The 26,439-nt window shown below is 36.2% G+C and overlaps 1 protein-coding gene across 8 annotated transcripts in view; it reads right to left on the bottom strand.

Annotated features, from left to right (window-relative positions):
* Positions 1-2,215: 2,215 nt before the first annotated feature.
* Positions 2,216-26,439, bottom strand: part of LOC110466076 — a 35,952-nt gene continuing 11,728 nt past the window's right edge. For 4 of the 8 annotated variants that reach the window (XM_021522359.1, XM_021522361.1, XM_021522358.1 and 1 more), the window contains 8 exons: positions 7,185-7,326; positions 6,800-6,928; positions 6,378-6,571; positions 6,076-6,149; positions 5,688-5,756; positions 4,724-4,972; positions 3,705-3,821; positions 2,216-3,108 (listed from right to left, as the gene is read on the bottom strand). In XM_021522359.1, the coding sequence (XP_021378034.1) occupies positions 2,914-3,108; positions 3,705-3,821; positions 4,724-4,972; positions 5,688-5,756; positions 6,076-6,149; positions 6,378-6,571; positions 6,800-6,928; positions 7,185-7,326 (1,169 nt within the window). In that variant the 3' untranslated portion in view covers positions 2,216-2,913. Of the gene's footprint in view, positions 3,109-3,704; positions 3,822-4,723; positions 4,973-5,687; positions 5,757-6,075; positions 6,150-6,377; positions 6,572-6,799; positions 6,929-7,184; positions 7,327-12,661; positions 12,929-15,875; positions 16,126-16,409; positions 17,117-26,439 lie in introns of those variants that run through there. The other 4 variants (XM_021522362.1, XM_021522365.1, XM_021522363.1 and 1 more) reach the window with 4 other exon arrangements.

Genomic DNA, 26,439 nt, shown 5'->3' with positions numbered 1-26,439 from the left:
TGAATGCAGGTCCGACTATACATGACAATAATTACACATGTTTTCAGCAGCAGTAACAGTTAAACACATCATTACATTTATTTTATGTGATATACACATACTACATACTAGGAAACCTTCGCCCTGTAACGTTTTTGCCCTACACTGGTAGAATCCGTTTTCGTGCAGTGTTAAGTAATATATTATTTCACCCTAATTACAGAGGGTGAAAAGGGCAAAAAGTTAGGCAGCGGACGAAAATTTCGCTGTATATTGTATTTAGAGATTACAATTCCATAAATAAACACAGAGGGAGGATATAGGTACCCGTGAGTATTCTAGGCAAGGCGGAATGTTCAGCAGAGAACAACAGGCAAAGCTGGGGATTACAGAATATCTCAACAACAAAGTCACAAAAATATTAAATCTAGTACAGTTTAAAAATAAATTGAAATTCAAAACTTAAGTTACATTTGTTGGAATTAACACAGAAATATTTGTCTATTTTCCGATATTATTCAAAAAATTTGCATTATATCTCATTTGAACTATTTAATTACCTGAAAGTAATGAGAGAATAGGACTGAATTATTGAATAAAACCAGATATGACCTCAGTTTAAATGGCAGTGATAGTTAAATTGGAAAATGTTTTGTTTTGTTAAAATTCTAGAGTAGTTTTCCATATTGCACATTCTGTTTAACAGTTAATGATAATAAATACCTAGGTGTCTTATACATACCCGGTATAACATTGTACATTAACTGAAAAAAAATACTAACATAGTCAATACAAACCAATACAGGGTTAAGCTGTATGGAAGTTGTTGTGACGGGGAGGTAACCATTATCACTGATAATAACTCAAATGTTTCTTATATCTGTTCAGACATATATACTACTGGCTTTATATGTCTCTGATCTGTTTCTTCACATTGGAATACCTAAAAATACATACAACTATCGTACATCAATGTATTCAATTTAGCATTAATGGTTACAGGTTTCAAGGCTTTAATTCATGAAAAGTAGACATAATGACATATTCTCGGTCCGCCATTGATACCCATAGAGATATACATGTATAAACATGCTTAGTGTTGCTTTCTTATATGACAATCACTCTTGAGACTCGTGTGAGTGAGTCTGGTCACACTCCTATTTTCTTTTTTAGTGATTTCAAGTCAAGTCAAAATCAGTATTGTTTCGCGTCGACTGATGGAAACACGCCTACAAAATATGTCTGAAAAGAAGTTTGACATGCCTGTCTACAGAAAAAAAAAGAAAAAAAAATGAAAAATGAAAAATGAAGTCCTAGATACAGTGTGATCAACAGAAGAAAAAAGACAAATATTGATTCTCTTAAACCTACCAGGAAATAAATTTGCTCTTGTTCCTTCATGGGAGTCACCAACATTTTGGTTAAGCACCCTCTACTGGTTACGAAACTACAATAGTAATCAGACCAGATTCTCGCTCAGGCAAGTCTTGAGAGTGCTAGTCTGGGGAAAGTAAGACTTACATATACTGTGATAATACCTGGTAAACACATATGATAGTGTTACACCCCACTGTCCAGCAGTGGGTACCCTGGCAATGACACAATCTTATGTCTGCTGTTTAGTACAGTAACAGAGAATTGTTCTTAAACTTTGACATTTGAAAATGTATATAGCTGTGTTATATTTGAAGCAACTTTCTACTGGTGTATGTACTGCAATGACGTTAATCCTATTCTCCAATGCTCTTGATTATGCTACTTGAATTTCTATCATTAGTGAAACCTGTCTAGTCTGACACCTTCAGGGACAATTATTTTAGTAAACTTGGACAGGAAGTCAGAATATACAGATATCATTTGGAAGTTTTTATTAGAAAATGGAATTAAAACATTATTTTGGAATTTACAGGATGTGAGAATACTCAGAGGTCAGATTAGACAGGTTTAACTGTAGTTTTATGAGGTTTACTTTACATACTAATTAAAACATTCAATGTCAATTGTTTAATAATGCAAATATTTGATATCACACAAAATGGAATGTCAATAATGTAGCCATTTTTCATAATCATCTGAATTCATTTGTTTGAAACTTCCAAATGACTGTGAATAAATATTCAATTTTTCTGTGTAGAAAAATAAACAAAAGATCAACATCTCAAACATTGTCATAAAATTCATGACTTTGATACCCATAGAGATATACATGTATAAACATGCTTAGTGTTGCTTTCTTATNAGAGAACATGTTCTTTTCAATTTGAGTTGGAACTATACTGTTGCTGACACAGCCTGCTGTGTGTGTAGCTATTAGATAGTACTGGACTGGGTTTATCCTGGGTCTAGTGTCCTTAGTTAGACAGGTATATAGGCCTGGAATCCAGAGTCATTAGTTGTAAGGCAGCAAATGGCAGGTTTAATCATGTTCATGGCCTTAAGTTGTAACTTACAGGCAGCACTGGGTATTTTAATCCCAATAATATTGCTCAGTCCTAAGTTGTCACTTAAATGCAGTACTTGACAGATATAATCCTGGCAACCTTGCTTGGTCCTCAGTTGTAAGGTAGTAGTCGTAGTATTGACCAGATTTAACCCTTGTTTCCTCACATTGGACACTCACAATCCTCAGGTACCCAGCCCTGGTCCTTAGTAGCGACAAGATACATGTAGCACTAGACAAGTTAAATCCTTGTATCCTCAGACTGGACAGGTTAATCTCTGTAACCCGACATTGTCTTAGTTGTGTTTATGAGCTTGTTTTAATGCAGACACACAGGAATATCTATCCAGGTTTTTTGCACAGTGTAAGCAGCCACAGTGTCAAATTCAGCACCTGTACGCAGACACATGTGGGTGTATAGTACATGTACCTATATTTGGCACAATATATCTACACGAATCTCAACCGGTATTGTCTGACCACTCCGTACCGCTTCAACTGCCCCCAAAACTCTCCCGGGGGCAGAGCCAGAAATGTGTTATACAGGTCCTGGTGGTGGAAGTTGAGGTTTTCCCTGAACACAAACACCGGTACTGGAACTTGTTAGCGCCTGCGCTGGATTCCCGCACCTCCAAGTAACGGTCAACACCATTTCTGACCCCACACATTACAAACATCACCACGTTTGCCTAAAAAATACGATAAAATTCATCATTAAAGCATGCTTCCATGGTTTTATTTATAACAACACGGTGTGCCCCTTCTTTCGCAAATTATATGGTGGAAAGATAATCCATTGAATTACAATCCACGAACAATTTTCATACAAGTGGTCTCTATGACCCTGACACTGAAATCAAAACTGATCCCCCTTAATTCATGTGTAACCATCCTGAGAAATTTGTTATAATGAAATAAAAAGAAACACCAGTTAGGAATCGGATACTTATGTGTTCCCCCCTTCAGCCCTAACCAATTACCACCAACATCTGATCAGGTGTTCCACTCAATGTTACCATACCATGGTGTAATTATCAACAAAACGTGTGCAGGGGTTCATGAAGCATCTTATACACAACCCTATTTCTATGGATGGACACATGCACACAGGCATACACGGACGTACTGACAAATCGATTGATATATACACCCTCTCTAAGTGGGGGGTGTAATAAGAACCATTTGGCATAAAAAAGATAATTTTATTTGTCACCGTATATATAAGAAATGCTATCCTAATTTGGTTGCTTGTTTCTATGGAGACCATGTGACTGTATACATGTACCTTTAGCACATTGTTGTCTGGCTCCCACTGTGTATCTGTTTGAATAGTCTGGGACGAGGAACTGGAATCAAAGTCCCTCATATAACAGGCTGATAGGTTTCCGACACCGGGGGGACCCTGTAAAGTAAAATAATTCAGTACACTGGAAACAAGATAGGCACATCATCTATATCACATTGGGACAACTCGGCTAACGTTACACATCAAGGAATCATATATAAATGTATATTACAATACCAATTTTACAAACCAAGGCCCCCTTATTCAAGGCCTAGGTATATTACGTTTTCGTATTTTTTTTATAGAGTTCTAAAAATGGAAAAAAAGTTAAAAAACAAAACCTTGATTCAAAAACGTTATTCAAAGACAATAAAATACAATATTCATAAACTTTCAGATATTTCTCAAAAATGGCATTGTTTGATAATTGCATTTATGACTTTTATGCCTATCAGTCTTTATAAAACCATCGCTCTTATTTTATTTTTTTCCCATTCTTAATTCAAATTTTGCTTCATTAAATTTACATAAACCGTAACTTTTCACAGCAATGACACTAGGATAGTTTTTTATTCAAAATCCTTTAGTATTATGGAATACAAGAAATAATGTTTTTTGTTCTTTTCAAATCTTTTTATAGTCATTCAATATATTTGTTTAATTAAAAAGATTGACATTCAAGCAATCATTAGCTATACACCAGTAGATAACATTTATATATAGATCATATAAATAAATACAATGAAAGAGCAACAGAGAATTGACTACAAATAATTATATCATAAGCCAGAATTACGGGAAAGCTGTATCACTTGCATGCCATTCGAATAGAAATATCTACACACAGATGGAACAGAGTACTGAAATAATAACATGCAACAGATTGGAAAGTTTGTAGAGAATCTATTGTCTCTTCAATTAAGAATGCTCGATATTTTTTCACAGCGAAAACATTTTTTTTTTCAATTCTTCAAGCTCAGTATGATATTATATATCATATAATTCATCTTTCCATTTACCTGTGGACCTGGCATTTTTGAAATTATGCTGAGTTTGTCTTCAAAATCACTCTGTATAATTGTTAAATGGGACGTGAAGTTTGATTGGAATGCTAAAAGTTGGTGTTGTGTAGCGTTGATCTGCAGGGAGGCATTTCCGTAAACATTGTCTATAATTTTCTGGTTGTGTTGAAGCAACTCTTTAGTTTCCTGCAAATTCTGTTCTAATGAGAGTATCTTTGTTGACGTATCTGTCTTCAGTTCAGACACCTGGAAACAAAAATGGAATTTATACTTATCTCGTAAATCATTCACGGTGCAGTTCATAGTTGTCTTCATTATGACAGCAAGATTTCATTCATAACTGGTACCAAGTTTTTAAGTTTAATCCTGAACACAAATCTCCAGGAAGGGGTTCTATCAGCATACAACATACACTGGCTTCACTCTACATATACAAGCATGTACTAAATATACTTTGATGGGCACTCCAAAGGTAATAGCATTTTATACAGGTATAGTTCAAGTTTTGACTCTGTAAGATACAAAAACTTTCATTTTACAACAGATTCAGACTATAATGTGTACTGTCACATACAGACATTAATACAACTAACAGAAGAAATAATTACGGTGCAAATCATGATCAGCATGCACCAAGGTAATCATTTGACTCTCTATAGCCTATGGTTGGGGAATGGATTGTACCAAGCTACACAGGTACATAACAATAGAGTGGATAGAAGGATTCGGTTCCATGCTCTCACCTACACTATATGTTGACATTCGTAAGTTCCATGCAATGTGCACACATTTAACTACTGTAAAACAAGAAGTGTTTGCCCGCATCGTCTTTTCACCCATTCTGCCCTTGAACAAGAGGTTGAATTTAATATTTAGCAAAATCGTTTCAATGGGCAGAGGGTGAAAATTTTGGCAGGGCAAATATTTGATATTTTTACGATACTTAATTATGTCTACTTACACGCTGACCAAGCTCCTCCAAATATTCTAATGACATATTGCCGGTCATCATGGTCTCCAGGAAATGTAACTGCAGTATAGGAAAACCACATAACTATCAATTATGTAACCATTTCAGTATTTCTTGTTATGAATACAGGTGTTTTATTAACAAGTATAAATTTAGAAAATTGTGTATAATACAGTAATTTCATTTTGACAATTTTTCTTTATCTTTGCATAGTTGTATACATGAGAAGAATTTAATAACTGTGACCTCTATATCAAATTTCTTCTTATAGATCATTTAGTCATTAAATGTATGGTCGAAAAATAGGAAAATTACCATATTTATCTTGCCAATAAAACACAAGTCAGTTAATTATAAACGTTTTTTGTATATTAATTACCTTCTGATTAAGATCGGAGTAATTATTATGAAGGCTGTTTAATTCCTTTTGTAGACTTTGTATCGTAAGCGGACCTGTAAGAAACAAAATATCTCAGTTTCTGCAGGTAAATTTGTTCACATTAATTTAATAATTAAACTGGTTGCTAAATTAAAATGTAATCAAAAGAATCGAATAAATCAGTCCCGAAATTTATTTAACATAACAGTTTTTTACATAATGTTCTAACATCTGGTAAAGTTACACTGAATATATACAGCGTAATTAAATTGATTCCAGGTGAACATGTCCAGTGTATTTACCTGCTGCATAGACAATGACGATATAGAGGCTGATGGCGAGGGAGAGACAGGAGATGAGGATGAGGAAAATGACGATAATCTTTAGCATTCTCAGCCTTTCTTGTACAACATTGTTCGGCTGTGCGGCCTTGACCTTGTTGTAAATGTTGGGAGAGGAGCCGACCATGGTATCGTATAGAGGGTTGTAGCGCTTCCTGTGGGTAAAACAATATACAAAATAATCACTTAGTTACACTCCAGGGAGACATTCAAAACTGATAATGCTGTCATTCAGAGCCTGTGGGCTGCATCTTTTTCTGTAACAGTTAAGGGGAGACAACCAACACTGATCACGGTGTCATACAGACAGTTAACACTTCCTAGAAAAGAACTAAAAATATCATAGGATATGACAACAAAGTGTTGAGTAATAGATAACTTGCCTTTGATCTGAATTGCGTACAATAGCTGCTGTGTCCCCAGACTCAGAAGGGGTTTCAGCAGTGACTGTCCCTGCTGATGACTGGTACTCAGAGCAGGATTCTGGAGAGGTCTGTCTGCCTGCTGCAGCCCTGGAAAAAAAATAAAAAATTACAGTGAATTCTAAAAGAGAAATTAAAAACATGTTACAAAGAAATCACTTTCAATAGGTTTAAATCTGTTATGGGAATATGATTATTCTTACCTGTCTCTTTTTCTTATTTCATTATATATATAACTTGACATTCAGTATGTACAGCTTAAGGTCAGGCAACATCAGATATAATTAATGATTTACTATTTATAGACTAATCTAAGTAAGGTGTATCAAGCTCTACAATTACTTACTTTGGATGAGGGAGTTCTTCATATTGATGACCCCCGTAGTCAGCATAGTCATAATTCTTTGCTGTACTGGAAGGGCGCTGTTTGCCATTTGCAGTTTGCCGGTGGTCTGGTGATACATGTATATCATCAAGGTCAGCCACACCTGTAATCATATAATGTACATTGTCACCAAAAATCATGATATTATTTACCATAAATCATTCAACATGTCTCTCCAGAGAAAATCATGGGAAAAACTGAGTGATTTTTGGAAAATACAACACAAATTATTTAGGAAAAGGGGCTTTGAAAGACTCCTAATTCCCCCCCCCCCCCCCCCCAAAAAAAAATCATTGGCTGGTCATATGTGGGGAGGGTCCTTTAAGCAGTGTGCTCGCTGAAAAATGAATACCAATCAGCATGCAGAATGTCCATTCTATGGTTTATAAAAAAACAAGTGGGAGTGTACTTGGCATTTACCAGCTTCACCAGATAATAAATAGGGCGTGGTAGACTTTATTCACAGTCTACCAGTTCGACCTCTTAAGGCATTCTCATACTTGACCTTTGAATAAAAGTTTATTAAAAACTGTGAAATGTGTGGTTGCTAGAGAGATAACATTGCAAGGGGATGGGACGGAACAGCTGTATAAGGGGACAGAGCGGGAGGGAAAGGGGATGGGATGGGACAGTTGTATAAGGGGACAGAGCGGGAGGGGAAGGGGATGGGACGGGACAGCTGTATAAGGGGACAGAGCGGGAGGGGAATGGGATGGGACAGCTGTATAAGGGGACAGAGCGGGAGGGGAAGGGGATGGGACGTGACAGCTGTATAAGGGGACAGAGCGGGAGGGAAAGAACATCGGTAATGTACATCATGTGTCCCCCCAACCCCCCCAGCCACCTCAATAAAATGGTGGAGGCACAAAAGAATAAATAGATATATGGATGTGTGTGCTATGGAGTTTTATTGATAATCACCTCACATCAGAACTATATGGACTTTTAGTTAATCTCAATACGTCAAATTAATATGCTTTCACTAGCTCTGGAGTACTTGTGACACCTTCTGTATAACTTAATTTAAACGTGTTTTTCATTGGAATACTTTTTCCCTATATCTTCAAAATGAACAACATATTGGGAAGTACCTGGTCAGTATGGCGTTATATTGACACATATAAATCTAAGATGGTGACAACATAGGACCATTTAAAGTATGTCACATATGTACTATAGGTGTAAGCAATCATTGCCAGTTCCCTACAGGTGTGATCAGTCAGGCTTCGGTGATGACGACCTATATCTAACTGTGTAGACATCCATCAATTCTCTCTGGTGTAATTTGTTCTGTAGGCTTCCTATTAGATTATGTGACCTTTACATTCACCCTTATCTACACCCTCAAGCTTCCACCAGAGACAGACTCCCTTCATATGTATGTAGTCATACACTGGGTATTGATTTCCAACATGAGCAGAATAGGTCTACTTGTAAGGCTTTCATTGTCATACAAAAGCAGTTACGAGTGTGAACTATCAAACAATCCGCCATATATAGCTATCCTCTATCGTCAGATTCCAGGAACTGTCATTCAGATGATCTTGAACTTGAGATACCTGATTCACCACGCTGACACTCAGTCACTGGAGGGAATCGGGGGGATCCCAAAGTCGTGATGAATCACCGTTGATCAATATACGATCGCATTACTGGCTGGTATACTGCGTTATGTAACCTGCTTGGTTAGTCACTCTAAAACTTCACCGCCAATTTGTCAATTTATAGCAAAATTACCTTAAAGAGCTAAAGTTAAACATATATAGCTGTCAGAAATTAAATGATATGTTTCAGATCATTGCTCATTAATATTTTTATTCAAACAATTACGTTGAACATCCAGATTCACAGTACTGACCATAGTACAGATATTTAGAAATTAAGACATCTCTTGACAACAAATTTCTTCAATATGCAACCAATCAAAAATCATGAAAGGCTTTTTTATAAGGTAGTTTCTTTCATAAGGCAAAGAGCACCATTATATTCCATATAAAGTGACACCTGTTTAATTTGAACACTAACTGCTGTTTTATCAAACATTATGATGCAATCCCACTTCTACTGAATACTATCCTTTAAGATCTGTGTATTCTGACATTGTGTACAAGGTGTCAGATTTGACAGGTGTCATTCACTGTTCTTCTGGCACATTTAACAGAATTTGAAATAGAGTTGTTTGAATTTCAGTTAACGAAAAATCAGAAATTCTATTAGTCCAAGTCGGAACCTACCAACTACTTATCCTAGATTTCATCGATACTGCTATACAGGAATTGTTAATGCAAAGGATCAAAATGAAAGGTAAATACTTTGCAAAGGGAAGTAACTCCTTAAGGGTTGCTTTATCTTCTAAACAGAAGAGTAAATCAGGCACCTGGCCCACTTTATTTCTCCTTTGTATCATAAACTAGTGCCTTTGGCTTACAAGTACTAATTAACCTCTGTTGTAAATAATGTAGTCCACAGTGGGACAGGCTCGGAGATGGACGGAAGACTGTAGCTAATTATATTACTGGACTGAATCTATCTCAAGGTGACCCAACATAATTTGCTCATTTGGTACTCCAAGAGAGTCCATCTAAAGTTCAAAAGGTCCTGCATAATGAAATAGCAGTCAGGCCTGAAATATCTCTATCATACAATGATTATAAATGATTTATATACTGTAACAGTAAAAGAATTGGATAAATACCATTAGATAATCAGCTGATCGACATGTAGTTTTATAAAAGCCTGAAAATGTTGTATAATGCAATCATAAAGTGTAATTGTCTCTTTACAAAAAATGTCCAAAGTTGAGTACGAGTAATTTGGGTCCCAGGTCCTTTCAGAGAATATCGGTCACATACAGTGCTTAGACTGGAGAGACGTACTGGCTATTTGATGGCCAGGTTCAGTATTAATTTGGACAGCGATGGTACAAAGTCCAAACAATGTAACTCATCATCATACTGCTACATTACAACACCCAAATCACATATGTACTGACAGTTTGTGTAATAATTGCTACACTGGACTTATGATATAGCGGTTAAGTAGTCCCATTAGAGACTATCGGAATTGACACAATTACCCTGTGTGGTCGGCCATGACTCACAGCATCTTAGTATATAACTGATCTTATCACTGTCCCGTTCTCAGTCGTCCAACAGTACTTAAGATTTTCAACCCCATCATTCTCTTAATAAGTTGGTTCACAGTCTAATTGTTTAAATGTACATTTGTGTATATCCTAGTTTACTTGCCATGATTATTTAAAAATCAATTATTCAATTTTATGAATTGTTCTTAAAAAAAAAAGAATAATAAAAGAATTGACCTAATGGAAATGATACAATATTTAGCTGCATTAGTTATAATCCAGAGAAAGATTTTACGTAAGGATCCTCGTACCACTGACTGTTACTTCTCATTGGAAACAGTGTTCTTCCAGCATGAATATAGCTTTGATACATCATTTCAGAAAGAAAACCATACCTTGTGGGACCTTGAACAAAACATCATAAATCAACAACACTAGTGTTCTGAGTGTAAAACTAGCTAATACAGCTATTGAGCTGTTTATGTAAATTGGAACCCCACAATGTTAGTCTCTGGCAATAATATTTAATACAACTCAACTCAGAGTGTATGGAGGCTCTAACAATTTAAACAAACTTAATCCTTCTCTTCTCAGAATTTATCTTTTCCAGGTGAGTTGTCTACTATATAAAGTACATGCCTTATATGAGCTTTTGTGCATAACGTCTAGGAGTTGAATGAATTTTTATTAAAGTAAATATTTGATTTAACTTATTTGACTCCTGACCTATGAACATTACAGGTATGTTCCTGACGGTTGTATGTGCAAGACTGCAACCTTGCTATGTTAATACAACTAGAAACTAAGTGTTGTGAAAAACAGTGCACACCAAGGCTGAGATTTTGGAAGTTTTGGCCTTGACAACAGCAATCACAAGAAAATTTAAGACACATTAATTCTATAAATGTACTGACGTGTATGGCGTGGAGGTTGGGTGTATTAGGTAATCTACAATTTCTTCCACCATGGTACAATATCAGACATGTACAACTAACCAATGTGGAACACTCAAATAGGATATGACTGCACTCAGAGAACTTTTAGTTCAGAAACTACTTTTTTTTATGGCTTGAAGTACATAATATTAAAATAAAATGTTTGATATCAGAATGTTCAGTACATACATATCTTGCAAGCCAACATTCTGAAATGTGACATCTTCTCAGTGTGAAATGACTCTTGAAATTAACATTTTGATCAGCAGAAGAATATCTACCACCAAAACACACTCAGCAACTGATGTCACCTCTAATTAAAATAATTAAATAAAAGGGTGCTCAATCTGACTTTTAAGGCTGCAGGTACAACAAGCAATGATGCACAGAGCTAATGATGACACTAATGGTGTAAATGTCAAGGAAGGAAAACAAGAAATATGACCAGCCTTGCAGACCTCCAATGATACATTGTAATTCTGACCTTGAAGCACAAATCCTGAAAAGGGTATGTGCCATGTACATTATGTCTGTGAAGTTTCGGTGCTTATACTGTATTTAGAAGCAGTCCAAACATGCAAAAGTGGATTGAAAATAATTTAGCAAAAGTTGAAATATGGTCACGTTTTCTTTGTGACCTTGACCTTATAGTGTCCGGGTCGTCACATTTGCCCATTCAGTGTCACATAAAGATTTTTACCTGTTATGTGTTTAAGTTTTACTAAAATATCTCGGGTTATGAAATACTTCCAAGGTTCCAAATACGGATGTTAAATATAATAGTGAACTTGCATGTATATCTGTAGTATATATTAATATATTGATGATCAAGGCAAATAACAGATTTAATTGTATATTTAATGAAGTTATAATCTTATATATGGATTGTTTATCAATTGTTTGATTGTTAAGCATCATCCGTCAATATTAATGTTTTAGTTCCCCTATAATGTATGATACGGAGGATTGCATCAGGTTGTGCTGCATTCTCTGACAACCAATTTATAATGACCTTGACATCAGTATCAGAGGCCAAATGTCAGGTAGAATAATGATTAATATACTTTTTAATCATTATTACACATTTTAGGTCATAACTAAAATTGAAACACACCTGTCTATACCCGAGTAAGTGAGTATATATGACCTTCTCTTTACATATATCATAGAAATATTTACAAACAATTGTGTTCATAAAATATCATATAGTTCATATAAAATATCAAGAGTAAAGATTTTAATTTCTACTGTTAACAAATAAAACATATTTTTTGTTAAAAATTGCATTTATTATGTTCACTGATCAACCCTCATATATACTACCAAGAAATCTATTATAATGATAATTCTTCAATCACCTATGGAACTCAGAATTAATATCTACAGGAGTGTCAGGTAATAAACAGTGACATACTAACCACACTTGGAGTAGGGTAACTTCAGGGAGGGTTTCCTCAGCTGATTAAAGTCATTGTAGTAATTGTGCTGCATGTTTATGCTAGCACAGTCTGCGTGTGGCGTGTGGTCCACTGTTTGTATTGGAGACTGCAGTGGTACACCAACTATACATCAATCTCAACACAACCACTACAGAGCCACCCTGTCAAACTTCCTGTTTACATCAGAAGCTCCTAATGAAATACACATGTGAGTGACGAGGGGCAGACCGATGCATGTACTGGAACCATGTGACAACTACTGCTCCGGTGGCTGGGCAGTAAGTTTATATCAAACATACAGCCAGTTGGTCTCCTCTGGAGCTAATATACAGGTTTACCACAGTGGTCGATACTAAATGTCAATATCACATTGCCAGACATCGATACCATATATATATGGCTGTCATGATGGCTGTGTTTCAATGCTCAATTACATGATAGAATTATTTTTAACCAAAACATACAGATTTAAGGTCCGAAGGGCACATGTGATGCCTTCTAGCTGTGTAGTAATCAGACACGGTCATATTATATACAATGTATATAAAAAGTTGAAGTAAGTTTAAACAACATTGGTTAATACTGTTATGGTAATAAGGTCGTCTCCGACCTTGTTAGAGCTTCTGATCCTATAAATAAACCACACAACCATGCACCTGTGGCAGATTAACCTCCAGTGCACTGGTCTGTTTGTCCCACATGTTCAATGTTCTTACTATTTCAGTAACCCTTCCAGGGAATTTATAACCCTATTTAAACTATAAAAGCTACCCCTCCTATCACTAACATAACATCAACATATGTAACTGTTTGGGAATGTTGACTCAGTAAATCTCTTTAGTGAGTTTACATAAACATTAGCCAGGTGACCCACCAGACAGCTAGGGCTTATCTCTACCGCAGATTATCCAATAATCTCTCTAATCCAACCAATTAGCAGTTCTAACATTCTTACATTATGTATAACCAATCACCACTATACAACTATATCAGAACAGAAATATAGAGCTCCTTTAGTTAGCAACCAAAACTTTTAGCCATTGCATTTTCCCACTGAAAATCTGCTGTTAAAACACTGTAAATATTGCCAATCTGGACACTTATAGGATACCTTTGATTTCCGATACATTTGCAGAAAGTAACCTAGTTATAAATTATTATCCGTGGTTATAGGGCCTTTGCAACCAGCCAATATCTTTCTCAACTCCCTGGGGAGCATACAGCCGGAGCTGCCATTTCGGTGCTAACAGCTAGCATTCAACAATTCTAGCACTGCCCAACCACATACTCATTTACAGCTAGGTAGACTGGAACAGGCGGAGTAAAGTATCTTGCTCAAAGACACAACACAGTGCCGTGCCGTGGCTCGAACCCGCAACCCTTCGGTCATGAGCCTAGCGTCCAACCACTAGACTACTGTGCCGCCTAAAGTCATACTTGACTCAATCTAGTTAAGTAGTCTTCTATGAATTGACCATATATACTGGAATATGATTGCTTCGATTGCATCGAGACACAGAATTGAGTTTTTGAGTCATATTTGAGTATGACTATGATAATGAGTTCAAAAGAATTCATTTCCATTCTCATATCATGAATTGAAATCTAACCAGATCACTGGTGGCCAACGACTAACTTGAGATCAATCATCACAAATAAACCTGATAACTGTTATCTGATAGGTCAGTAATTAAGAGCACCACCATGTGCCTGACTGTAACCCCCCACCTTTGGGTTATTTTTTAGTAAGTCACTGTCACCTTGACCGTATTAACTTTTAAAACCCCTACAACTGTATCAAATCGAGATAATCTCCAGAAATAAAAGTGTGGACAGCTGGACGGACAGACACCATGATAATTACATGTATAAGGCACCCGCACCTCCAATGCGGGGCACCAATTAAGGCATCAAGTATTAATTGAATACAGAATAAAGATGTCTTGAATGAGAAAACTTCAGCCTAGAACATTTCATACAGTTTATCTTCATTTTCCCAGTGGTGCATTACCTTTACCTTAGAATCAATGTGTAAGTGTAATGCCTATGCGTATCAAGATAAGAGCTGTAAACAAGTGCACACAGGTATGTATTATACGTCGTTTTTATGAGTGTTCAGTACTGCAGTTCTTCAGTTGTCTAGCTATGTCCTTTACAGTGAGGTCATAAATTTGGGATGACAACGATTCCCTGCGCAATAAAGTTTGGATGTGTAAACCAAGGTCTACGTAGGTCGTCTAGACTTCAATGACCTTCACCCATCCTGATAGGTCATGTAACCACTTCTAACACAAGTACCTACAGCATGAAGTACAAAAAGCATTGGCGTGTTACGTGTTTGACGAAATGCATCGGCATGTTTAGGTTTTTTTTGTGAGCTTGCATACAACAAACACAATTTCTCTGTAGATAAATATGCATCTGCACCATGCAGTAACTGTGTATAGGAATTACGTAACATCAAGACGTCTTTGTAACCAAATAGAAGTTAACAAGTAGGAACATTTACATATGAATAGTTAGCTTGAAGTTGGTCATAGTCCATTCCAGAAACATCTAACAAGACAGTGTTGAATTCAATAGATTTTGATTGGTAGGAAAATTAACCAAACATCATCGCACTGGTAAATCTATTGATATAAAGAAGCTCAATAAAACATACACTCTATGCATACTTTTAATTAACTATACATACCATTAATTAAGGAAGATATCATCAAGCCAAAAATGTAAATTAAAATAGTATAACCTAATTTCGGTAAACTCAATATTTTGAAAAGGAACACACATCATTAGAGGACTTCAAGGCCATGCTGGAAGGCTACCAGCTGGTCACAGGGCATTTAATTACCATCTAAGCCAGTGACTTTTTATTCTTTTTTTAAATGTAAATATGCAGAGAGGTTTTTAGCTGTCTGCCAACATGCGCCTGAGTTTAATAACATTCTGCATGGAACCCTACTCAGTACCAGAAGTAGAAGAACAAAAAACGTTAAGACAAAAGACAGCAGAAATCTTTCCCGTACATGGATTGCATTATAGGACCTCGGGCTGATATTGCAGTCTTGGGTTGATACTGGGTGCGATATGGAAAAAGGCATATATTATTCTCTATATAACTGATATGACAATTCTGCAGTCTTGACCAGTTGACCTACTGATAAAATCACACAAACAGTTTTGAAATATTTACCTTTAGTGATAATATCCTTTGGTTGGGAGGACATACACATGTAGTTGTAATTCATCTCCTCCTATAACTGTTGTGTCAAAGTGTCACCTAACTTTGTAGTCTAGCACGCTATATGAACATCAGTGTGTGTATTTTACGTCACAACACTTACGACAATGATGAAAAGTGAAAGTCAGTGGAGCCCGACTTATTCACACCTCCATAGGCACATATCAACTTGATTTGTGTGCTTAAACTTAAAACAACCTCACCGATATACTGAGACATACATAATGTACTGAAGATTTTTTATACCAGTTACAAAGTTCTGTTCGTGAGTCGGACTGGTTTAACTTACCTGTGCACTACAGGTAAACACATGTATATTGACATACAGCTGTCTAGTGAGATACAGGTAAGTAAGACACAATAGAGGTACAGCTGCTACCTAAGTAAGCTTTAACACCAGTCACAGAAAACAAGAATTCAGTCACAAAGTACAAAATCGAACATTACATAAGACGACCTTTATGTATGGAAATCTCGTTATCTTACCTGGTGTCCCCAGAAGTGGATCCTGGGGTTCAGGTGGCTCCATGCTCTCCTGTGTCAATGTGTTTAGACACGGTCCCGTTAACGGGGTGTTTTCCGGCAACAACTCTAGGTAGGGCCTACCATTATACCATACAGTCCCCATTGGTTAGGTGCAACCATGTGATAAGGGGTATATCCTATTTAAGTTCCTAGTTTAATCACACACTCCATAATTTTTAGATGAAAGGGTAAACATGTGTACCTGATCCAGATATTTATCAGATCCTGAATCTAAAGGGACACTTCAGGTACAAAAATTGTCTTAACACCCATGGTAAAAATCATCAATGGTGGGTTTCTAAATCCTCAGATTTCATTTCCAATCCCATTTTAATCCATTGTATTGTTGTCACTTTCAATTGTTATCCAACGTCTACTGAATCATACAGAAAATCTGGGAGCTTTTCTACTTCAATGTTTTCGTTCCTGGAACTACGAAGTCTTTTAATGAGTACTTCATCCAAAAATAGAACACAAAAATACCTAACCCGTGACCCAATCACCCTGTACACATGTATGTAATAATACAGGTATTTAGCCGTACGATGGTAGCCGTAACTTGTGACGAGATTGTGCCAAAGCAAACAAATCCCTGTAGTAGTACTGACCGTAGTACACAAAGCACACCTTTATCACAAGTACAAAGACCAACACGACAGCTGTCTGACACAGTACAGAGCTGGCATACCACAGGACGTTCAGCTGGTCCAATTTGGCACCGGTTAGAAAAATGTATTATGATTGAGGTGGAACAGTATAAGACTTTGAGTGGGAGACTGATCACTGCCGTTACACGTGCCACCAGCAGTAGCCTTCATTCCTAGTCAGCCTCAGTACCTCTGTGTAACCAGCCTCCGTACCTACAGCCTCAGTATATACCGGGCGTGGGCCATAACAATGGAGGTACATGATACAGACAATCTTGTCTGAAGCGTCTTAACAAACACTGTCATATAAAACCTATGTGCGAAATCAATACTATTTTGTATCAAAATTATCTTACCAATTTAAAAATCTGACAAACATTGTGAGCAATGTGCCAGCTCTGTAACTGCCTAATGGTCCAAATCATTCTAAAAAGGTTTGGTATGGGTGGGCGATACGTTGTTTTCAATCTCGAAAAGTCAATAAAACCAGATTTCATCTCGTTTTATGTCCTAGTCATTTGGATTTTTTTATTAGAATCGATAAGGGAATCGTGACAAAAATATTGTTTCAGCTTAGAACCGATTCATTTGAGAAGTCAGACCACCTACAGTTGTATAGGCTACTAATGAATCTACCTGATATACGACACAGCGCCAGTAAAGTTGGCATGAATACAAACAATTCTTATCTACAAAATTTCTTTTTAAAAATTATCTGAGACATGATTCAAAGTGATTTGTAATACACAGGGGATATTTTGAAACAAAATACTGAAAATTCCAGACTATTGTATTGATTTACTACTGAAGAGTACAAATGTTTGTTTAAAATATGAAATGCACATAAAAAAGCAGGCTATACTTATATAAAGCATATGTACAGAGCCATTTTCAACTTTAAGACTGACCCATAGTGTATTGATAAAGCAAATGCTGTATTGGAAAGGTTTAAGGGTACACAACACAAACAGTTGTACATGCAGAATCATGGTTTAGGGTTAGTAAAATATACAGGTGCCACTATACACTTATTAAACATGTTTATATCAGGTGTCGGTATAGATAGGTTTCTTTACAGTAAAAAACATTATCAGAAGTCTGTAACAAGAGGTCCAATGGGCCTGCATCGCTCACCTGGTATAAATCTCACACTTGTAACCTTAAAAGTGATCTAAAATAAAGCTACAGGCAAAATATCAGTATTTATGATTAAAATTCATTCAAAAGAGCCTGTTAATTTTTTCAAAAACATTTCACCCCTGTGATTGAAAGTCAAACAAAGTCATTATGTTGAACAAATTTTATAGCCTTTCATCTCAGGATGCAACTTGCAAAGTATCAACATCCTGGGACCCATGGTTATTCAGAAGAGGTCGTTTAAAGATTTTAAACAAATTTGACCCCTGTGACCTTGAATATAAGTCAAAGTCATTCACTTTAACAAACATAGTAGTCCTTGATCCCAATATGCTACTGACTAAATATCAACATCCTGAGCCTTTTGGTTATTCAGAACAAGTTGTTTAAAGTTTTTAACATATTTGACCCCTGTCACCTTGAATATGGGTGAAGGTCATTCATTTGAACAAACTTGGTAGCCCTTCATCTCAGCATGCTACTGACCAAATACCATCACCCTTTGCATTTTGGCTATTCAGAAGAAGTTGTTTAATGTTTTTAACATATTTAACCCCTGTGCCCTTGAATATAGGGGAAGGTCATTCATTTGAACAAACTTGATAGCCCTTCACCCAAGCGTGCTACTGGCCAAATATCATCACCTTGGGCATTTTGGTTATTGAGAAGAAGTTGTTTTAAGTTTTTTAAGACAATTGACCCCTGTGACCTTGAATATAATTGCAGGTCATTCATTTAACAAACTTGATAGCCATTCACCCAAGCGTGCTACTGGCCAAATATCATCACCTTGGGCATTTTGGTTATTGAGAAGAAGTTGTTTTAAGTTTTTTAAGACAATTGACCCCTGTGACCTTGAATATAATTGAAGGTCATTCATTTAACAAACTTGATAGCCCTTCACCCAAGCGTGCTACTGGCCAAATATCATCTCCCTGAGCAGTTTGGTTATCGAGAAGAAGATGTTTAAAGTTTTTAACATATTTGACCCCTGTGACCTTGAATATGGGTGAAGGTCATTAATTTTAACAAACTTTGTAGCCCTTCATCCCAGTTTGCTTCTGGCCAAATATCATCACCCTAGACCTTTCGGTTATGAAGATGAAGTCGTTTAAAGTAAAATATTGACGCCGGACGGACAACGGCACGCCACGGCATAAGCTCACTTGGCACTTCATGCCAGGTGAGCTAAAAACAGGATTTAGTTAGATTAGCATGTTTATATCAGGTGAGAGTAAACAGGTTTTAGTTAGATTAAGCATGTTTATATCAGGTGAGAGTAAACAGGTTTCAGTTAGATTAAGCATGTTTATATCAGGTGAGAGTAAACAGGTTTTGGTTAGGTTAAGCATGTTGATATCAGGTGAGAGTAAACAGGTTTTAGTTAGATTAAGCATGTTTATATCAGGTGAGAGTAATCAGGTTTTAGTTAGGTTAAGCATGTTTATATCAGGTGCGAGTAAACAGGTTTTAGTTAGATTAAGCATGTTTATATCAGGTGAGAGTAAACAGGGTTCAGTTATATTAAGCATGTTTATATCAGGTGAGAGTAAACAGGTTTTGGTTAGGTTAAGCATGTTTATATCAGGTGAGAGTAAACAGGTTTTAGATAGGTTAAGTATGGAGAGGTGTCACTGTACAGTAAACATGATAATAACAAAAGCCATTAAAGGCAGGTTTCACTGTAGAATAAGACCTGTCATTTGTCAGTAAAGACAGGTGTCCAATATTGTACAACATGACTTCATAGATGTTGGTTAAGAGGGGTTTTACTGTACAGTTTAAATAAATAGCAGGGGACATTAGATAGCTATAGAGTAAGATTTATTCATAAAGAAATTAACGCCTTGTCAGGGAAAATATTACATGTTGGAAGTTTTCAGCACATTTTACCCATACATCATTGAAATTAAATGCCTCAAAATTTACTTTTCAGCTTTATCAATGAAAATTTCTTGACTTTGATTAATAAATCTCATATGAAATACAAACTCAATTAAGATCCTTTTTATGAATAAATAAATAAGCTTTATGTATACTTTAAACACATTAACTGATAGACAAATCTAAGATACTTCAATTCTGTAGATCTGTTTTACAAGTTCTTACAAATATTTCATAAACTTAAGAATAAACCAAACACCTAAGAAACATGCCCTGAAGTTTAATATTTAGACCAACAAAAAATAAATAAATTCAAAAGCCTTTGAAACAGTAAACAATAAATTCCGTGTTTATCAATACAGTGGCACCCATTTCAGTCAAGGTGATAAATACAACACCGATCATAGAATAGCAGCAGTCAAGGAATACACCACTACCTGGTAACATAAAGGACATAAACACCATGTTGACAGGTAACATGTTCAATACAAAATATAATTTGGGCTTGCCTTGTTCCGGACTTTGTATTTCACAGGATGACATGCAAGAATGCTATACATGTATTGTGACACTGCACTGTACGTACTGACCGTCTAAACTACTCCGTCACTCTACAATGCCTTTGTCAGTCTGTATAGGGATGTCAGGGCAGGTCCGGTAAGTTTAAACGACCGTAGAAATATAATATAAGGGTTCTAAATATTTTAAATGTTGATCAGATTTAACTTCCATTTTTTTTTTCTGTGTACAGTTTACTGAGATTTCATCAAAACAACATTGTAATTTTAAACAAAACTTAGCCTGGTAAGTTTGTAGTGAAGATGATGATCCATGACATTAGAATTTATAATTCTGTGGTAGATCAAAATAACCAGATTGCATATTGACTGACAATCATACAAATAACAAGAATAATATGGCTGTTAAGAAAGAGGTCCAAAGGGCCTTAAAAATCACTAAGACAGTTTATATACACCTATAATTTCAAAGTCAAGGTCAGGAATTGAACCTCTTCATGCCCTGTGTGGTCATTTAAGGATGAGCCAGGTTTTGGTAGTGGAGGAAAACTGGAATACCTGGAGAAAACCACAGACCTGCAACCAGTACCTGGCGACTGCCCCACGTAGGCCTTGAACCCGCGACGCAATGTTGGAGGGCTAGTGATTGGAGTCGATTAGACGCATTAACCACTTGGCCACCACAGCCCCACAATTTGAACATACCATCATACCTAAATCCTATTGGTACTATAGTAATTTTAAGTGTTCTGAATAAGAATTTACAACATCAATATTTGAAAAAAAAAATCATTCATTAAATAGAACACTAGATGTTCATTGTTGACTTAACTTGAAATATCAAGACTCTTTTATCATCCATAGTGAACGTATACATTTGATATTGCCTATATATGTACAACACATTGCCTGGGGACTGGGCGTCACCCCTTCGATAGCTCACAATTTTTAAAACTGTGTATACACAACACCCATTTACTATATTCTCTGGCTCAGTGACAGACACTAAATCAAACAAAACTCTAATGGCAATAAAATGTTTACAGTGTGCATCATATGAAATAAGTGTATACTACTCAAAATCTGACAACTACATCCTGAAAGAATGGAACTATTACTCAACAATTTTTTCAATTAGCTAATAACACATACTTTACAGGAAAAAATCTTATCATCAACATGAGGGTACATATATTTACCAAGTAAAACTTTACAAATACTTATAGAAACAGGATGTGTGTTAAGATCAAATCTGGCATAGAAGAAATTAGACATATATATAGTCCTACCATTCATCTGTATGCACAAAGTACACATATAGATGCTAAATTTAACGAGTATAAAAGTTCGCCAATTTGTCTCTACATGAATGTCCACAAAAATTATTGTAGGAGTCAAATATATATGGTCAATGCTTTTTCAAAAAGTTGATTTTGTTTTAAATTTTCAGTTCTTTTTATTATTTTTCATATTCCTCTTTATCAATTTATTCATCCAGTTCATATAAAGAATGAAACATTGACAAGTCTATATCAATCTTCAATCACAACATACTTTTCAACTATGTTTTTTTTATCTTTTCTAAAAGTGCAAAACTTTGGCGAGGTACTTCAATCACGAATGGTACTTCATTCTCAATTTTAACTCCGTCTTGATAAGTAGCAACTTCACATATGAGTGGGTAACCCTGGTAGATTTGTAAGAATCATGTATTATAACTTTTTAAAACATCAGTCTGCAAATGTGTAAAGACCCATCTATCTGACTTAATAAAACTCACAAAACAACACTCTAAAGACATTCTCTGATTATAGAAAGTATTTCATGTAACTTCTAAAGCACATACCTAAATCTAGAATAGATTGCCATTTACAAACTAAGAATAGAATGGACTTCCATTCATAAACTTCCCGATCACTTTGATACAGCTTCAGTTTTATTGACGGCCATTCGTGTCTTTCATTAGATCAGCTTATACCTTTGGTATTTCAAGATTGTGCTTACAAGGCAGTTCATTCTGTCCCAAACAGATTCTCATTTGATCTTGTCTCTCTGATTTCTATCAAACTTCCATTTGATTCCAAAAATCGCAGATCGTGACACAAACACCCCACATTCTGTGTTCCATAATCCTATTGTTTGTCTTTTACTGGTCGCAGTAAATCAATATCGCCCACACTGTACATGCAGATGTTTTGTTGTGCGGGGACCTGGAGTCGATGTCCCTCCACTATCTCTGTCTATACATATCAGGCTAAGTCTGCGGTATCGATCAGAAGATTAAGTCTTTTTTTCATTGAGATAATCAAGTCTGTATCGAATAGTGGATCAGCTGTGTTAAAGAGGTCTTTTTATACAGATATCTGCCACACCTTTAAAAATCTGTAACTCACCCACGCTAACTAAACACGGAAGTCTCCGACACCACCAACAGGTAGCGTAATGAATTAAAGATTGTCACGTCGGCTTACTACTAAGTAAATATAACAGATGAATAGCGAAACAATGCGGGACAATTAGTGATTACATCAAAAACCATGATATGGATAGGGTTGCAACGATACACATATCTCACGATACGATACATATCGCAGTATGATGCTAACAATACGATACATATTACAATTTGAGTATCTGCTTAAAAGGCCAACTTCCAAATGAATGAGTGCAGGATTTTACCGATTTTTGTTACAGATTTCAATAGGAAATACTATTGAAATATATTTTCGTATGATTTTATGTACTTTTGGGTATGACTGTAAAGTGGACCAGAATTAAGTTATCTATTACATATAATAGTATAATCTCAGTTAATATCTAATTTAGCTTGCACAAATATAGACGAACATTGCATCATTGGTATTGTATTAATACAAGTTTCCAGATTGTTCAGGTTCTAGTTTAGACAGTGCTACAGTGTAACAGCCTATGACTTCTGGTGGTACCATACAGCAGGAACAGCCACCTCCACAGTGTCCTAATCAGCCTTCTTATCAGGCCTGGGAATATTGAAGTCAAAAGCCTTGTGTTCTTGAAGATATCAAGGAAGAATTTTCAAAAAGGTATTTAATCCTAAATAATGTTAAATATACAGAGCATACTTTCCCATATATAGTTTTCTCATTATTTGATGAAATTTTCAAAAGCATATAGGTTTTGGAAAAAAATGCATTTGAGTTACAGTTAAAGATATAAGCTACTTAATTCACACATATGTAATATACCTGTGATTTGTGTTAGAGAGATACTGCTCTCTTAACAAGCATTTAATTGGCACTTAACTAATAACCAAGAATAACCTGAATGCATTCTAGTGAATCTTTATTATTATTGTATTTTTACTTTTACAAAATATTTGAAAATTAGGTGGAGCTCTTCAGGAAAGGAAACATACAATCGTAGTTTAGGAAGCGCTATTTACCTAACCAGGAGACACATTCAGTGGTAAGCATAAAATATTTAAAGTATTTGTACTGTGACGCTAACCATGAGACACATACAGTAGTAAGGAAGCATGAACACTTACAGTATTGTTAAGCTAACCAGGAGACACATACAGTAGTAGAGTATGTGTACTGTTATGCTAACCAGGAGACACATACAGTAGTAGAGAATGCGTACTGTTAAGCTTAAACTAGGAGACACATACCGTAGGAGAGTATGTGTACTGTTAAGCTAACCAGGGGAGACATATGGTAGAAGTGTATGTGTACTATTAAGCTAAATAGGAGACACATACAGTAGTAAAGTATGTGTACTGTTATGCTAACCAGGAGACACATACAGTAGTAGAGTATGTGTACTGTTAAGCTAACTAGGAGACACATACAGTAGTAAAGTATGTGTACTGTTAAGCTAACTAGGAGACACATACAGTTGTAGAGTATGTGTACTGTTAAGCTAACCAGGAGAGACATATGGTAGAAGTGTATGTGTACTGTTAAGCTAAATAGGAGACACATACAGTAGTAAAGTATGTGTACTGTTATGCTAACCAGGAGACACATACAGTAGTAGAGTATGTGAACTGTTAAGCTAACCAGGAGAGACATACGGTAGTAGAATATGTGTACTGTTAAGCTAACAAGGAGACACATACAGTAGTAAAGTATGTGTACTGTTATGCTAACTAGGAGACACATACAGTAGTAGAGTATGTGTACTGTTAAGCTAACTAGGTGACACATACAGTAGTAGAGTATGTGTACTGTTATGCTAACCAGGACACACATACAGTAGTAAAGTATGTGTACTGTTAAGCTAACCAGGAGACAACTACAGTAGAAGAGTATGTGTACTGTTACGCTAACCAGGACACACATACAGAAGTAGAGAATGTGTACTGTTAAGCTAACCAGGACACACATACAGTAGAGTATGTGTACTGTTATGCTAACCAGGAGACACATACAGTAGTAGAGCATGTGTACTGTTATGCTAACCAGGAGACACATACAGAAGTAGAGTATGTGTACTGTTAAGCTAACCAGGAGACACTTACAGTAGTAGAGTATGTGAACTGTTAAGCTAACCAGGAGAGACATACGGTAGTAGAGTATGTGTACTGTTAAGCTAACTAGGGGACGTGACACATACAGTAATAGAGTATGTGTACTGTTATGCTAACCAGGACACAAATACAGTAGTAAAGTATGTGTACTGTTAAGCTAACTAGGAGACACATACAGTAGTAGAGTATGTGTACTGTTATGCTAACCAGAAGACACATACAGAAGTAGAGTATGTGTACTGTTAAGCTAACCAGGACACACATACAGTAGAGTACGTGTACTGTTATGCTAACCAGGAGACACATACAGAAGTAGAGTATGTGTACTGTTAAGCTAACCAGGAGAGACATACGGTAGTAGAGTATGTGTACTGTTAAGCTAACTAGGTGACGTGACACATACAGTAATAGAGTATGTGTACTGTTATGCTAACCAGGACACACATACAGTAGGAAAGTATGTGTACTGTTAAGCTAACCAGGAGACACATACAGTAGTAGAATATGTGGACTGTTAAGCTAACCAGGAGAGACATACGGTAGTAGAGTATGTGTACTGTTAAGCTAACTAGGAGACACATACAGTAGTAGAGTATGTGTACTGTTAAGCTAACCAGGACACACATACAGTAGTAGAGTATGTGTACTGTTATGCTAACCAGGAGACACATACAGTAGTGGAGTATGTGTACTGTTATGCTAACCAGGAGACACATACAGTAGTAGAATATGTGTACTGTTAAGCTAACCAGGAGACACATACAGTAGTAGAGTATGTGTACTGTTAAGCTAACCAGGAAACACAGTAGTAGAGAATGTGTACTGTTAAGCTAACCAGGAGAGACATACAGTAGTAGAGTATGTGTACTGTTATGGTAACCAGGACACACATACAGTAGTAAAGTATGTGTACTGTAAAGCTAACCAGGAGACACATACAGAAGTAGAGTATGTGAACTGTTAAGCTAACCAGGAGAGACATACGGTAGTAGAATATGTGTACTGTTAAGCTAACAAGGAGACACATACAGTAGTAGAGTATGTGTACTGTTACGAAGCTAACCAGGAGAGACATACGGTAGTAGAGTATGTGTACTGTTACGCTAACCAGGAGAGACATACAGTAGTAGAGTATGTGTACCGTAAAGCTAACTAGGAGACACATACAGTAGTAGAGTATGTGTACTGTTAAGCTAACTAGGAGAGACATACTGTAGTAAAGTATGTGTACTGCTTAGCTAACTAGGAGACACATACAGTAGTAGAGTATGTGTACTGTTAAGCTAACTAGGAGA

This window comes from Mizuhopecten yessoensis, unplaced genomic scaffold (genome assembly GCF_002113885.1).
Source record: "Mizuhopecten yessoensis strain PY_sf001 unplaced genomic scaffold, ASM211388v2 scaffold11115, whole genome shotgun sequence".
Classification (NCBI taxonomy): Eukaryota; Metazoa; Mollusca; class Bivalvia; order Pectinida; family Pectinidae; genus Mizuhopecten; species Mizuhopecten yessoensis.
The sequence above is the reverse complement of the archived record's forward strand: the minus strand, read 5'-3'. Positions and strand labels throughout refer to the sequence as shown.